The sequence below is a fragment of the Belonocnema kinseyi genome, chromosome 6 (genome assembly GCF_010883055.1).
Source record: "Belonocnema kinseyi isolate 2016_QV_RU_SX_M_011 chromosome 6, B_treatae_v1, whole genome shotgun sequence".
NCBI classification, from domain to species: Eukaryota; Metazoa; Arthropoda; class Insecta; order Hymenoptera; family Cynipidae; genus Belonocnema; species Belonocnema kinseyi.
Genome location: NC_046662.1, coordinates 27,121,533 through 27,136,876, shown reverse-complemented (window position 1 = coordinate 27,136,876; position 15,344 = coordinate 27,121,533). Strand labels below are relative to the sequence as shown.

At 30.6% G+C, this 15,344-nt stretch overlaps 1 protein-coding gene across 1 annotated transcript in view; it reads left to right on the top strand.

Moving 5' to 3' along the window:
* Positions 1-13,674, top strand: part of LOC117175306 (lachesin) — a 179,069-nt gene extending 165,395 nt beyond the window's left edge. Inside the window, exons 5-6 of the mRNA XM_033365014.1 lie at positions 4,749-5,033; positions 13,589-13,674. Of these exons, the coding sequence (XP_033220905.1) occupies positions 4,749-5,033; positions 13,589-13,674 (371 nt within the window). The remainder of the gene's footprint in view (positions 1-4,748; positions 5,034-13,588) is intronic.
* Positions 13,675-15,344: the final 1,670 nt, after the last annotated feature.

The following is a 15,344-nucleotide window of genomic DNA, read 5'->3' as shown; positions in this document are numbered from 1 at the left end:
TAAGCACTGAATGAATTTTTGAACAAAATAGTTAACATTACAAAAGCAGAAATAAATGTTAAATGAATGAGATGAATTTTTAAACTAAAAGAGTCAGTTTCTACGAAAAACGTAAAATTATCAACAATTTACGTGAATCGTACAACCAATAGTTGAATTTTAAGAGAAAAATAAATTTTAAACCAAAAATAGAATAGTTAGAATTTCGGTAAAAAAAAGTTAATTGAAAAAATATAATTTTCAAGAAAATAAATGAATTTTTAACTAAAGAAATTAATTTCGAACTTAAGCAATGAAACTTGAACCAAATAAATAAATTTTTAACCTAGTTGAAGTTTCAGCTAAAAATATAAATTTTGGACATAAAATGCGATCGTTGACATTTAAACTAAAAAATTTTAATTTTTTATGAAAACTATTAAATTTAACCAAAAAAGGTGAATCTTTACTAAAATATTTAAATTCTCAACTAGAACAAATTAATTTTCCATTCAAAAAGGAATAATTAATAATTAAAACAATGGATAAGATGTTAAAAATGACATACTGCAGACCATAGTAATATTCTCAGTTAAAAATTATTCCAAACAAAAAAATAAACATATTCTCTAAAAGAATAATTAAATTCTCAACTAAATCAATGAGTTTTCAATAAAAAAATCAAATTTAAACAAAAATATTAATTTTGTGCCAAAAAAGTTACGTTTTGTTTTAAATATTTGAATTTTTAAGCAAATGATTCAATTTTACACTAAGAAAGATACATTTCTGAAAAAAATGGAATGGTTGCAATTTCAGTACAAAAATAAAATTTTAACAAAAAAAGAGACTTTCAACAAAACAAAAAACGTTTCAAACAAAGATATTAATTTAGAACTAAAGTAATGTATCTTCAACCACATAATTGATTTTACAAACAAATAGTCGTATTTTCAGCCAAAAACATGAATTTGTGACCAAAAAAATATGTTAGTTGATATTTTAGCCAAAAAACATTATAACTTTTAATTGAAAACCATTAAATTCAATAAAAAAATATGACTTTCGGACAAAATATTTAAATCCTCAGTGAAGACAGATTAATTTTTCACTAAACAGTTCAATTGTGAAACAAAAACGTTTATTTCCACGAACAACATAAATTTTTAAGAGTTTTCAACCAAAAATGGAATACTTTAATTTTCATTAAAGACAATTAGTTTTCATCCCAAATAACGAATGTTCAACAAAATAGTTAATTTCTTAACTGAAAAGCATGACTGTTTAATCAAATTGATAAATTTGGTACCAAATGATAAATTTTTCAACCAAAACACTGAATTGTTAACAAAAAAGAATAAACTTTCAACTGAAAATTAAATAGTAGACATTTTAACTAAAAATAATAAGTTTTCAATCAAATTTATTTGGATTTCCTTATTGGGTTATATTAATTCAGTTTACAGTTAAGTAGCAAAATGAGATCCCGGAGATATTTTTGGAAAAGTTCCAAAAATCGTGTTAACGTAAATTGACCCGTCCCATTATAATTTAGAGCAAAATTCTCAACACCAAAATTAAACTAGATGAAATTCTGAAAAATTTGAGGGCAAAAAAAACCTTTTATCTTCAATAGATGCCGAGTTATGGGCCTTAAAAGAATCCGGATTTTTTGGAAAAAGAGGCGAAAAAAACCCAATTTTAAGTTTGTATCCGTACCTTGCAACCTATTAATTTAACCAAAAAAACCTAATTGAAAAATTTTCAACTAAAATGATATATCTTCAACTACAATAGTTGAATTTTAAACCAGAAAGAACTAAAAGCGAATCTTCGATTGACATAGTTGAATTTTCGAAAGCAACTAATTAATTTTCACTAAAAAATAATTAAATTGTTAACCAGAACATAAATAATTAAATTTTAGGCTTAAGACTTAGGTTGCAATCAAATAGATGAATTTTCAACTAAAATTATGGAATATTAAATTAGAATAAGTTAAATTTTTAGTTGAAAAATTGCTTTCTTCAAAGAAACTAAATTTCCACTCACAAAAAAAACTTTAAAAAAATGGTTGTATTTTTAAACGACGTCATGAATGTCCAACTAAAATGTAAATCCATAATTTGAGTAATTGACTTTTAAACCAAGAAAAATAGAATTTTCAACTTGAACGTCGAATCTGAAACTAGAATAATTGTATTTTTGAGAGGGTGATGAATTTTCTACCAAGTAGATTAATTTCTACTAAAAAAGATGAATTTTAATTCCACTAAAAAAAATTAATTTCAACGAAAAATTAAATAATTAAATTTTTTGTCAAAAAATGAACATTAAATCAGAGTTGAATTTTTATATAAAATTATGGAGTATTCAACTGAAATAATAGTTATATTTTCAGTTACAAAAAAAATCCAACCGCAAAAGATATAAATTCAGTTTCATCTGAAGAAAAAAGAAGTTTCCTATCAAACAGCTCATATTTGAACCAGAAAATGAGTTTTTAATTAAAACGACGAATGTTCAAACTGACAAAAATTAATTTTCTACAGAACAGTTTAACCTTCAGCCAAGTAATTTCACTTACGACCTGAAAGATAGTTTCTTAACTAAAATGATAGAAATTGAACTTTAACAGTTATACTTTTAATTGAAAATATCCTTTTAAACATGAAGATAAACAACAATAAACATTCAAATTTTCAGTTAAAGGAATTACTTTTCAACCAATCTGAAGGAAATTCTTGGTTTTTGAATTAAGTTCCCAGTCTTTTCTTCGTAATAATGAATAAAAAAGTTTCAAATTATTCATCTTCATAATTTTAAATCAATTCACCTTCTTCGTAAAGACATATTTAAGGTTCCAATGTATACAAATATAAACTAACATTGTATTCTTATCCTCCATAATCGCATTTGAAAACTAAACTTTTAATTTGCCTCATATGGACTTTAACATTTAAAATAAAAGCAATCGCTCTTTTTTTTAGCAGTGTATTTTTTTTCAAAATGTTGTCTCGTTTTTTGCAAAGTATTTATTATACGAAATGAATTTTTGTATCTATTTTTACAACATTTATTTTTTCGAGACTCTTGGCTACAATTGAAAAAGAAAATAAGTGGAGCTAAGTCCATTTCAACTTGAGATATTTCATATTGAAGTTTGCTCGGGTCTGCTGGACCCTTTCTAGATGAAACTCAAAATATCGAGAAGCCAATGTGCATCAAAAAGAGGCCAAACTCTTAAAAGTCTCCTTTCAAGTTTGTTGTCTAAAAAACACTGTAGTTGTTGATACTTTCAATTTTTACATATTAAAAGATAGTGTAGTCCACCAATAAACACTGAAAAACCTATTGAAAATTATTCAACAAAATAAAAAATTTTATTTCAAAAGAGTCAGAAGAATCCCTCTACTTTATGTTGATAGTTAACATCGAGAACGAGGATGCAAAAGACTGAACTGTTCAAAAGCAAGAACTGTTCTTAACTTAACGTAACTTAATAATGTTCTGACTCCTCTTTGAAAATCAACTTGATTCACGTATATTTTTTTAAACAATTTTTTATGTCTCCAACAGTTTTTATTTATGGACTACACTACTTTCAACATGTGCTAATTTAGAATACTAACAACTGCAGTGTTTTTTACAGAGGTATCTTAAGGTCATGTGACGAGAGGGTCACATGACCAAATCTGGTTCTCAATTTTTCTGTCTTAACTTACGTCTAAACGAAATGAGGGATCACTCTGAAAGTTTAGGAAATGAAAGAGGAGGTAATAAAGTCCACGTATCTGCTTTGTTTCGGAGGAAATTTTGAAGAAAAAAATTTCTAAGAAAATGCAAGTAGAAGTTAGATCGGTATTTTTCTGTCCCAACTTACGTCCACACAGAAGGAGATATCATTTTGAAAAATTGGCACGCTAAATAGATGGCACGAAGGAACATGTCTCTGCTCCTAACTAATTAGTATCATGAAAAAAGTTTTTTTTTGTAAGAGAAATATCGACCGTGCTGTGAAACACTGCAAAGAATTTTCAATTTTGTCAACGGGCTAATTATAAGGTTTATATTCAGCAAAGTGGAGCAAAACAACCAAAATTGGACACAAAGATTATACAAAAATAATCGAAAAACTAATGATTGTACTTTTGATGCAAAAAAAACAAATTTATATCATTAAATAGCACGTGTCTGACATACGTATCAGCTGTTTCAAAGCAGCAATAGCGCAGCGAGTAGACAATTTCGAACTTCTACGGATCTGTGGGTAAAGCAGATTGCATGATTACCTACAGAGAAAGTTAGAAGTCTAACTTCTGCTGCAAAGACTAAATGTGTCCGTCGATAATTATTATTTTCATAAATAAACTTTTTTCTTCCCCCAATTCTTTTCAAGGCCACAAACGATCCTTTAATATTTATTAACATTTTCCGCAAAAAATTTCCGCATGGCCTTAAGAGGTGAATTTCTTTCAAATGCTTCATCTTGGCTTCTTTTTTACAGAGGATTTTTTTTACTTTGGTTTATTATTTCTTAGCGAGAGGAGCATTTGTCACTTGAAGTACCCGCTCTTGATTTTTACAATACAGGATCTTCTTAACAACATCAAGGTCGTTTCTGGTCTGGATGTATCTTGACTTATACGTAATCTGAAAAAGAACTTACTCAAATGAACTTACTGAAAATAAAACGTTTTAATAAATATGACTTTTGTGACTAAAAATTATTGTCCGGCTGATAAATAACACTTTTTTTCTACTTAAAGTCTCGCCGATGATATGGGTGCCAAATCAACTGGTGGGTGCACCGGCTGGAACGAATGTGACGATCGACTGTAACACAGAGGCATACCCAAGAGCAATCAGCTATTGGATTTACAACAATACCATGGTGCTCTCTAACGAAAAATATACGACAGATATCGAGGAAAACAGTTACAGGACTGCTATGAAACTCACCATACGAAATCTGCTGAATGGAGACTTTGGAAACTATCGATGCATCAGCAAAAACTCCCTCGGCGAGACCGAAGGCTCCATTAGACTCTACGGTAAGCGTTTTGCTCTAGCTGATGTAGAACCTGCATTTCGCAATTTGTCCCCAATGGCTTGACAATCAGTTTTAGATGATTTAACTTTTGAAATTTTATTTTTCAGAAAATTAAATGGCGCATCTTTTTCATTTCGGAAAAAAAGTTGTATCTTTTACTGTTTGTGTGACCACGTGACATCAAAACTCACGAGACGCCTCGAAAAAAATTGTTGCGTCGTGAACATTGTAACTCATCACTGGATCATTTGAAACAAAAAAATAAAAATTCATTTGAAAGGTGATATGTATCCGCAGCTAATCAGGGAGAGTTTTTTAAATTAAAAATTAGTTTTTAAATTTTTACATCATTTTGAAGACAAAAACGCAATTTTCGCTAAGAAATTCGGTTAATTTATTATCGTAAAATGAACAAAAATGGTTAAAAACAAAAAAAAACTCTCCCTGATTGCCGGTGGAATAATGTGAGGAAATAGTGTACCGAATTTCAAAAAATCGGTCAAATAGATTTTGAGTTTTAATGTTCACGGACTTTAAAATCGTGGTTTGCCAGAAAATCGATTTAATGTTTTTTTTCGTGCTTGCGTTGAATTCTACCCTCTTCCACGAATACGTATACGAATTGAAAATCTTATAACCTTCTTATTTAACAAAACAATTAAATTTACAGTTGCAAATTACCCAAGAAACAGTATAAAGGACAAACTCTCAAATTATCATCTTAAAATATAAAGAACATTATACTTCGAAGCAGATTAAAGTGAAAATGTTTAGTAAATTTGCTGGTCTGAAATTTTTTTTTTATTTTAACATAAAAGGTAAAAGATACAACTTTTTGTAAAAGGGAAAAGCGCCATGAAATTTCTTACAAAACGATACGTTAAAAAATTGAATATTTGAAAACTGAATTTCAATCCATCGGGGGCCAACTCAAGCGGCCTGAAGCGGCCAGGCAAATTTTATTCGGGGTTATAGAATCCGTAGTCTCAATGTTTTGTTTGGAATGGTTAAACAATTAGTAATATAAAAAAAAATATTTGTACCCCAACTTTATATGCTGACCAGGCCTGAGATTGAATGGAGGTCCAAGCTCTCCACTTATTTTCCAGAAGTAGCATTACCAATCTTTTTTGTAAATTTTTTAATTTTAACAGTTTTTCCAGAATTTAAAAACTCTTTTAATAGGTTGGTAATACACTGTAAAGGTCGGCGGACTCTTACAAAAGAAATTAATAGGAACTTCAGTATAGGTCTATAATTAATTTCTTATAATTTTTTCACGATTCTAGAAAGATCCTGATTTAAATTCAGTATAAGAAACTCAGTATTCAAATAAATAATCTCATGGTATTTAAAGAAGTAATGCAAAAATAGAGTAACCATAAGCGAATTATTGATTTACTTAACGTTGAATTTCAAATTTTTGCAAGGAATTTTTACACATTAAAACAATTTCACAAAGAAACTGAAAAGAACTTAAAAGAATCTTAGATTCCAAAAATCATCAAAAGATTTAAAAACTGGTAATAAATATCAATTTAAAAACATTTTAAGGTATTTCGAAGCATTTTTTAAGGTTAAAGAAATTTTGCAGGATCTCCAATTATTTAAAAACATTTACGGGATTTTGAAAATTATAAGAAATTTTAAAGAATTGCGTTGTGTTTTAAAACATTTGAAGCTTGATTTTAAATCATTTCTAGAGATCTTTTTGAAATAAATTAAATTGAATTTCAAGTGATTTCCGCTGATTTCAAATATTTCCAAACATTTCAGAAGATATTGAAGGATTTCAAAGAATTCATACAGAAGTTTAGGTAATAAACAAAATTTAATTTTCAAAGATTTTGAAAAAAATTTCAGGAGATATAAAGGCACTTATAAAATTTGAAAGAATTTGGAAGATTTTAAATTATATTATGATATTCCAAGGTATTCTAAGAAATTGGAAAAGGTTCAAGGATTTTAAAAACAAAATTGTAGCATTTTTAAAGATTTCAAGGGATTTCAAATATATTTTTCCAAATTTAAAGGACTCTATAGGAACTTTTTTTAGTAAATTAGAAAACTTATAGAAAAATTTAAAGGGTTTTTCAGTATTTCCAAAAATGTTGAACTTCATTTCCAAGGAGCTCTAGAAAGCTTTCAATAATAATTCTAATGAAATAAAATTTTTAGGAATTTTAATGTATTTGAAGTAATTTTACAGGGCTGAAGGGATTCTATTGAATCTTTAAATATTTACAATAGTATGAAACATTTTTAAGATTTTTAATGCATTTTCACTTTTTTTGTTTGAGAAAATTTAATGAAAATGTTGTGTCTAATTTATATGCACTAAATTGCAGAGCATGTCTACTTATTTATTTTAACCTATTTTTAGAATTTTTATAGATTTTAAGCAATTTCAAAAAATTTCTGGACAACTTTATTATTTCCTACTAAAAGACGAATTTTCAACAAACGAAATTAATTTTCTATTATAATATATGAATCTTGATTCAAATAGTTACATTTTGAAGTATAAAGTCAAATTAAGAAAAAAACAGTAATAAACTCTAAAGCGAAAAATTGAATCGTTAAATGTTCAGTAAAAAATCATTAAAGAAGAAGAAACTTTCAACAAGTTTCATTGAACTGAAAGAAATATTTTTCAACAATATACACTTCATAAAGAATATACACTTTTAAAGAATAAGTTTCAAGCCAAAAAAGAAAAGGCAACATTTTTACACACAAAAATTATTTTTAAAAAAGCATTAACTTTCTAACTGAATAGCTGAATTTTCAAATAAATAGTTTAATTTTTAAATATAGTTTTATTTTCTACCAAAGTATATTTTTCAACCAAGAGAAGTAATTCTTAACTAAACATGTAATAGTTAATATTTCAACACACAAAGATTTCAATTTAAAATAAAAGACAGTCAAATTTAACCTGAAAAATAAAATTTCAGAAAAAATGTAAATCCTGAATCAAAACAGATTCATTTACAATCAAGGAGTTCAATTTTCAACTAGAGGATAAATTTTTAAACAAAAAGTTATCTTTCACGAAGAAGGACGAAGTTTCAACAAAATACACAAATTTTATATAAGAAAATATCAGTTTTCAACAAAAAATAACATACTTATCGTTTAAGTTAAGAAAATGTAACCTTAACCCAAAAAACTGATTATTATCAAAATAGTTTAACTTTCTACTGAAGAGGTAAATTTTCAATTATAGTGATGTATCTAAAGAAAAAAAGAATTTTCAATAAAAGACTTCAACATTTAACCAAAGAGTTGAATTGTTAAAACTCATGTTTCTTTGTTAACTAAGAAGTTTAATTTTCTACAAAAAACATGAATTTTGAACAAAAAAAATGGATCTAAAAAAATATTTATATTTTTAAGCATTGAGATGAATATTTAAAAAAAAAGAATAAAATTGTAACAAAGTAGTTTAACTTTAAAACAGTTTTCTAGAATATTTAACCAAAGAAGATGACATTTTAACAAAATAGTTACATTCTTAACAAAATAATTGCATTTTTAACAAAATAATTACATTTTTAACGAATCAGTTTGTTTGTCAACCAAAAAATCTTTTTGTTTAAAAAAAAGAAGAATTATCAACGAATTTTAAAAAAGTTCAAACAAGTACTTGAATTTTTAATTAAGAGAGATTAATTTTTCCGCAAATAATTTTATTTTGAGCTAAGAAAGATAAATGTTTAGCCGAGAACAAAATAAGTTAAATTTTCAAGCAAAAAGTCAAACGAATTTAGAACAGAAAATTTATATTTTCAACTAAAGAGCTTTTGAAAAATGAGTTGTTAATACACAATTTCAACTTTCAAAAAAATAGTAGAATTTATGACCAAAAAATATGATCTTTAACAAAAAAGATTCTATTTTTTTTAAATAATGAAATTTTAATCCAAGTAGTAGAATTCTTAACCAAATGAAATAAATTTCAAAACCAAAAAATAATGTTAGACGTCATCAGCTAAATAAAGTTTTAGCCAAAAGTAATTCAATTTTTTTATTGGGTTCTATTATTTCCGTTTAAATTTAGACTTCTTCTTTAAGAATTCTTATTTTTCTCCCTGTTTCCAAGAATTTTTTTCGTTTTTATGGCAGAGTTTTTCAAGTGTACCCGCCTAAAAATTATTTGTCTTCAATTTTTTTGTAAGTCCGCGGAATTATTGCCCTAGTGAACCTCTTTTCATTCCCCTAAGAAAATGTCTCTAGTAGGACGGATTGTCAGTACATCAAAATTAACTTTTTATGGAGGTTTTGGAAACTTTTTTTCATTGCCTTTATGCTGAAGGCAATGGTTTTAGAAAAAAAAATTATTTGAGCTTCATTGTTTAATGTTAAACGTATTTTTTAGTTTTTCTCCAAGTGCCGCCGTTTTTTTTTTATCTAAAATTATGTTTGAAAAAGCCTGACTTCTTCCCTTTAAAATGAGCCATTGTCAAAAGTGGGTGAAAGAAATTGATGGAGATATATAACACTTTTTGCGCGTGGATTCTGCTTCGCGAGCGCTCACGCTTCCAATTCAGAATGTGCGCTTACTAGTCTACTACAAATAATCGACTAGAAAGTGCATTTTTTAATGCAATAATTATTATTGTTATAAATCATTTCACGGATAATAATTTAAATTATTTATTGGAAAGGAAAATCCATTTTTATGCTAATACTTCATTTTTAAGACTTTAGAGAAAATTTGAAAAACCCGCCGAAAAAATTAGTACACAAATTTAACCACTAGATGGATGTGCTAGTTACCTTTCTCGAAACAGAAATCTTTCTCAGGTCATATAATTTCCAAATATTTTTCGATAAGAAACTGCTTTTATACGATTCAGCTTTGGCTTATTTCGACTTCATAATACTGCAGGTTTGTACGTTCCTGTATATACTGTTATTATTTATTCTCATATACTTTTCTCATTTTTTAAATATAAATAATACTACTTGAATACTATCTTTTAAATACTTCCCCACCTTTAGTGGTTGGACTCGCATTATTATTCAGTGCCTCGACTTAGCTCTTTCTACTGATTAATTTTGAATCATGTCAAGAAGAAGCAGCTTACGTCGCCTTTGTTACAATCACAAGCGCGATCCGTGCAATTTAAGAAGAATTTCTGCAATTCTTCAAAAAAGGGCCCCAGTTTACCCATCGATGCGAAACTGTGTGTAAATTGCAGAAAATAAATTTCTCAATTGGCATTGCTAACGTCTTTGTATTCTCATACTAATCCAACAATTGAAGATGCTTCAGTGAATAACGATAATTCACCTCCTATTCTCGAAATAGAAGATAGTTTGAAAGATCTAAAACTGATTGTGCTGATCAAAGTCATTTCGCCGGAATGGAGGTTCTTTAACAAATAAAAGAAAAATTTCAAAAATCTGCAAGTAATTCAGAAAAAGTGTTACTTTCAACTCTTGCTCCGACATCTTGGGGTCGCAGAGGATTGGCTAAAGAATGCGGTGCCCTTAAACGACAAAATAGAAACGCTAAGAAATTTGCAGCTGAGAATGGTATTTTCAATTCTCCTAATTAAAAAAGGTCTTTCTGATTGCTCAGATCCTACAAGATTTGCCCATCACGAAAACGTCAATCTAATGCTAGATGCTGTAGATTTAAAAGAACCAACCTGCGAAAAACGTTCCCTCATTAAGAATTAGTCAGTTGAACAAGATTGAGGTCAGCGCCACCAGAAAAGGGTGTGTCTGAAAAATAAATTATCTATGGTATAGGAATCTGGAAAGGTTAGTCTCAGATGCATCATAGGTTTTGTTTCAGTATCGTTTATTTTGAAGCGAGGGAAAGAAGTTTAGCCCAATGAGTGTAGCCTAAGTGTGTCGGCTCGAAACCGTGTTTCTGTGCACGCATCCAAAAGGATCCCAAATGACTTTTTCAGCGGCTGCACACTATATGAGAAACTCAAAAAACTTTGTTAAGAAGTGGGTGAAGCGTTATGGAGAGCAAGGAAACGTTGACGATTTTCCAGGCAGGGATAAGACGCGTGTGACCTTGAAAAGGGAGGATAAAATCATTATCAAGCTTTTCGAGGAGCAGCCCACCTATAATTTGTGACAAATGGAAAAATTTTGTCAAGAAAGGGAGAAAATATAAGCCTACAAACGATAAAACGCCGTTTGAGATCAGCCGACTATTGTTGGAGGAGCACGGCGCTGAAACCGCTCTTGAAAATGAAGCACATTGATAAGGGACTGAGATGGACAAATGAACATTTCCAACGCGACTGGTCAAACTTAGTGTTAACAGTTCTGGGCATGGTTTCGTACACCATGTGCGTGGTCTGTACGCAGTCTATCATTCGCCCAACGCAGTGTTAAGCATCCGGTCAAAGTTCGTGTGTGGGGTTGCTTCTGCAAAATGGGTTTTGACATCTTGCATTTGTTCACTGGCAACCTGACCGCCGAACAGATGCTTAAAATATACCAGACGGCTTTGATAAAGTCTTCAGAGAAGTTCGTATGGGTACGGAAATAGAGAATGGATACTTCAGAAAGACAGCGACACAAAACACCGCAGCTGCCTTTGCAGCCAGTGCAAAAAGGAAAATGGGATCACTGTCTTGAACTGGCCCTCACAATCCCCAGAGGCAAATCCCATATAAAATTTGTGGTCTACAATGAAGCAGAAGTTTCATGGAAAGCGTATTTTCAACATCAAAGAGCTGACTGGACATCTGAGTGAGATTTGGAGATCCCTATCCTGCACTATGGCCGACAGTTTGGTTAAAACCATGCCCCGACGGTGCCAAGCTATAATCGACAATCCTGGGGACTGGAAGGCATGATAGGTGACTGTATGATAGTTCAAATACATTTTTTTAGCCCCTGTTGCTGATTTTGCTAATTATCTTCTACTTAATGAGAAGTCGTGATGACGTTCTTGTGGAACTGATGTATATCATGAAGCTATGAACAGGATTATTTGTAGAGTTCCGACTTCAGAATGCTACTTGAATGAATGCACAGTGTGTCCTGGTACAAGCGCACTTAAGGACTTTATAACATCAATTCTCGCAGATCAGTGTATGGGCAGAATAGAATCCCAGGCTTGGCAAGAAACTGACAGAAATACGTTACGCATGGAAATAACAGGCGCAGAAGATTTTTCTAAACAGCTGTGCGAACGCTTGTTCAAGCTTCAATCTCACTCTTCTACAGCCAAACAACAGTCATATTTTTCCAAAAACTGAATCATTTTATTCGAACAATGATCAAGCTTCTATTTTCACAGTGGTAATTTATTATAAAGAGAACAACAGTCTGAAGCAACGCAGTCTTGCTATGTTATCAGACCGTTTGACTCATGACACAATTGCTTTGTATGAATTTCAAAAAATTATTACACACTATTTGAAAGAGAAGTTCCAACCCAAAAAAAATATTTATTTTCAAGATGGAACCGTTCAGGTCTTTAAAAATTAATATAACTTCATCAATTCGCCCTACCATGAAATAGATTTTGGTATTCCAGCCGAGTGACATTTCCATGCAACGGCACATGGAAAAGGCCCTTGTGATGGTTTTGGGGAAAATTTAAAGAGACTCGCAGGGAGTGCTAGCCTACAAGCGTCATCTAAAGATTCGATTTTGACTGCTGATGCCTTGTATCAATGGGTGAAGAAAAGTTTAGTTGAAACTTTAGTATTCTTCAGGCTTAAAGAAAATAACGCCATCACAGATCAAGAACTTAAGAGTAGATTCGCGTCACCAAACACAGTGCCTGGTATACAAAAATTTCACTCTTTCATTCATTCCGCTGAATTAACTCTGTTGAGAAAATATTCATCATCATTAGAATGTGTTTACCCGAAAAAAATGTGAGGCAAAGAAGAAAGATAAGTGCACACACAGTGTAATAAAATTCAATCCTCTGTATATTGACAACTCGTCGTGCTAGAGATATTCTCTTAGGGGAATTAAAAGAGGTTCACTAGGACAATAATTTTGCTTACTTTCAAGAAAATCAAAGACTAAAAGTTTTTAGGCAACTACCTTGACGGATTTTGCCCCAAAAACGAAAAAAGGGGAAATTTCTTGAAAACAGGGGGGAAAATAACAATTCTTAAAAAAGAGGGAAAAGCGTTTATGGACGAATCCTGATCTGTAAGCTAAATCTTCCGTCTAGTTTAATCTTAAAAATCACAAAAATAATGATTTTAAATAATAAATATCCTATCATCGCAATTTTTTTCCTGGAAAATTCATAATAGAAAAATTATCACGGTTTTATACTGATCTTCCTAGTATGTTTTTCCCTAAGGGCTAGAGTTAATCAATCAAAAATAAAAGGGTTTTTATATTTATTATTTTTTCGAAAGAGCCCTCCGCCCTGTAGTCAATAGCTCTGAGCGTACCCACTTATAATTTTAAATTCTCAGATCAGATCCTGTTACTAATTTTATAGAACTCTGACACTGAATTTAGAACCATATCTTTTTACTAAAAGTGTAATATTACTGTATAAAGTTTCATCGAAAAGGATTTGTTTACAGTAAATTCTCGTTTCAGAAATACCGAAGCCTTCGGCACCTCCAAAGGCGACGGAAATCAAAAGCAGCGCCAACAAAGAAGGTGAGGTTCCTTTTTCCTCTTAGCTTAAGCTTTTCTCCTCGTTAAAACTAATTTCAACGCCAACGAAAATCGATTCTCTCAGCGACGCAGCTGCTAGGCAATTCTTTAATCCCGACACATATTGAGGTATTTTTCAAGATTGCTTTTTCCTCAATCATTCATGATGGGATTCATAAAGTTATTTCCTCCTTTACACATTCTGTTAGTTTGGAAATCAGTCAAAATGGTGGCTTTGCATCTGAAAAAGGGTATCGGAGCCTGCTAATACGGCATTCAATTTGTTCAAACCTCCCGCTTTTATACTTTGCTTCCTCTTCTTTCAATACTTCCCCTACTTTCCATACTTCCCCCAAATCTTTCTCTGACCTTCATTTTCTTCCTTCTCTGCTGCCTTCCCTCCCTACTCTTTTAGATAACACATTTTCCTGTATTTCTTCTTTAACAATAGCCTTACCTTCCTTACCTACCCTCCCCATCCTACTCTCCACTTAATTTTCTTCAATAACCTTTCTCACTTTCAATCTTTTCTCCTACTTTTTCTTACTTGATCTCACTCAACTATCATTACTTCCACTCTAATTTCTTCTCTCTTACCCAGTTTCACCTAGTCTCGTTTTCTCTCATTTCTTCTCATTTTTAATTCTCTTGTACCCCTTAATTCTTCTCAATATCCTTTCTCATTTCTAATCTTTTCTCCTACATTTCCTTTCTTGATCTCACTTCCCTTACTCTTTCTTCGTTTTAATTTACACTCACTTCTTCCTACCTCATTTTTCATAATTTTACTTGCTTTCTTACCTGTATTTTTTTTTTTAATTTCCTTTAATTCTCTGTCTGTAATTTTCATTCAATTCTCCCACATCCCCTCCCTAAAATTATCCTTAATACCCTTCCTTAATTTCACCCACTACTACTACTTCCACGCTAATTTTTTCTTTCTTACCCTATTTCTCCTAGTCTAGTTTTTTCTCATTTTCTCTCATTTTATTTCTCCTATAGTCCTTAATTCTTCTCACCTCATCTTCTTATTTTTAATCTTATCTCCTACTTTTCCTTACTTTATTTCACTTCACCTACTTCTTCTTTTTCTTCTTCCTTTAATTCCTTCTCCGCAATTTTGAGCTCACTGCTTTCACATTCCCTCACCAAAATTCTCCCTGATACCCTTCCTTAATTTCAATCACTACCACTACTTCCACTACAATTTATTCTTTCTTACCCTATTTCCCCCACCCTTATTTTCTTTCAATTTATCTCATTTTCACTTCTCTTACACCCCTTAATTGTTAACAATACCTTTTCCCGTTTTTAATCTTTTCTCCTACTTTAACTTACTTGCTCACACTTCTTCTACCTGTTCCTCCTCCTAATTTCCACATAAATCTCCTCCTTTAATTTTCAATAATTTTCCTCACTTTTTTACCTCTAAATTCTCCACAATTTCTTTAATTTTCACTTCTTAATTTCCGCTCATTATTCCAACTTTCCCTCTCAAAAACTCTCCTGAATAACCTTCTTTAATTTCACTCAACAACACTACTTCCACTCTCCTTTCTTCTCTTTAACCCTATTTCCTCCAGCCTCATTTTCCCACATTGCCTCTCATTTTTACTTCTCTTTCACCGCTTGATTCTTGTTTCATTCCCTAAATTCCCTACTTCCTCTCCCATAATTCGGCATTTCCTAATCTTCC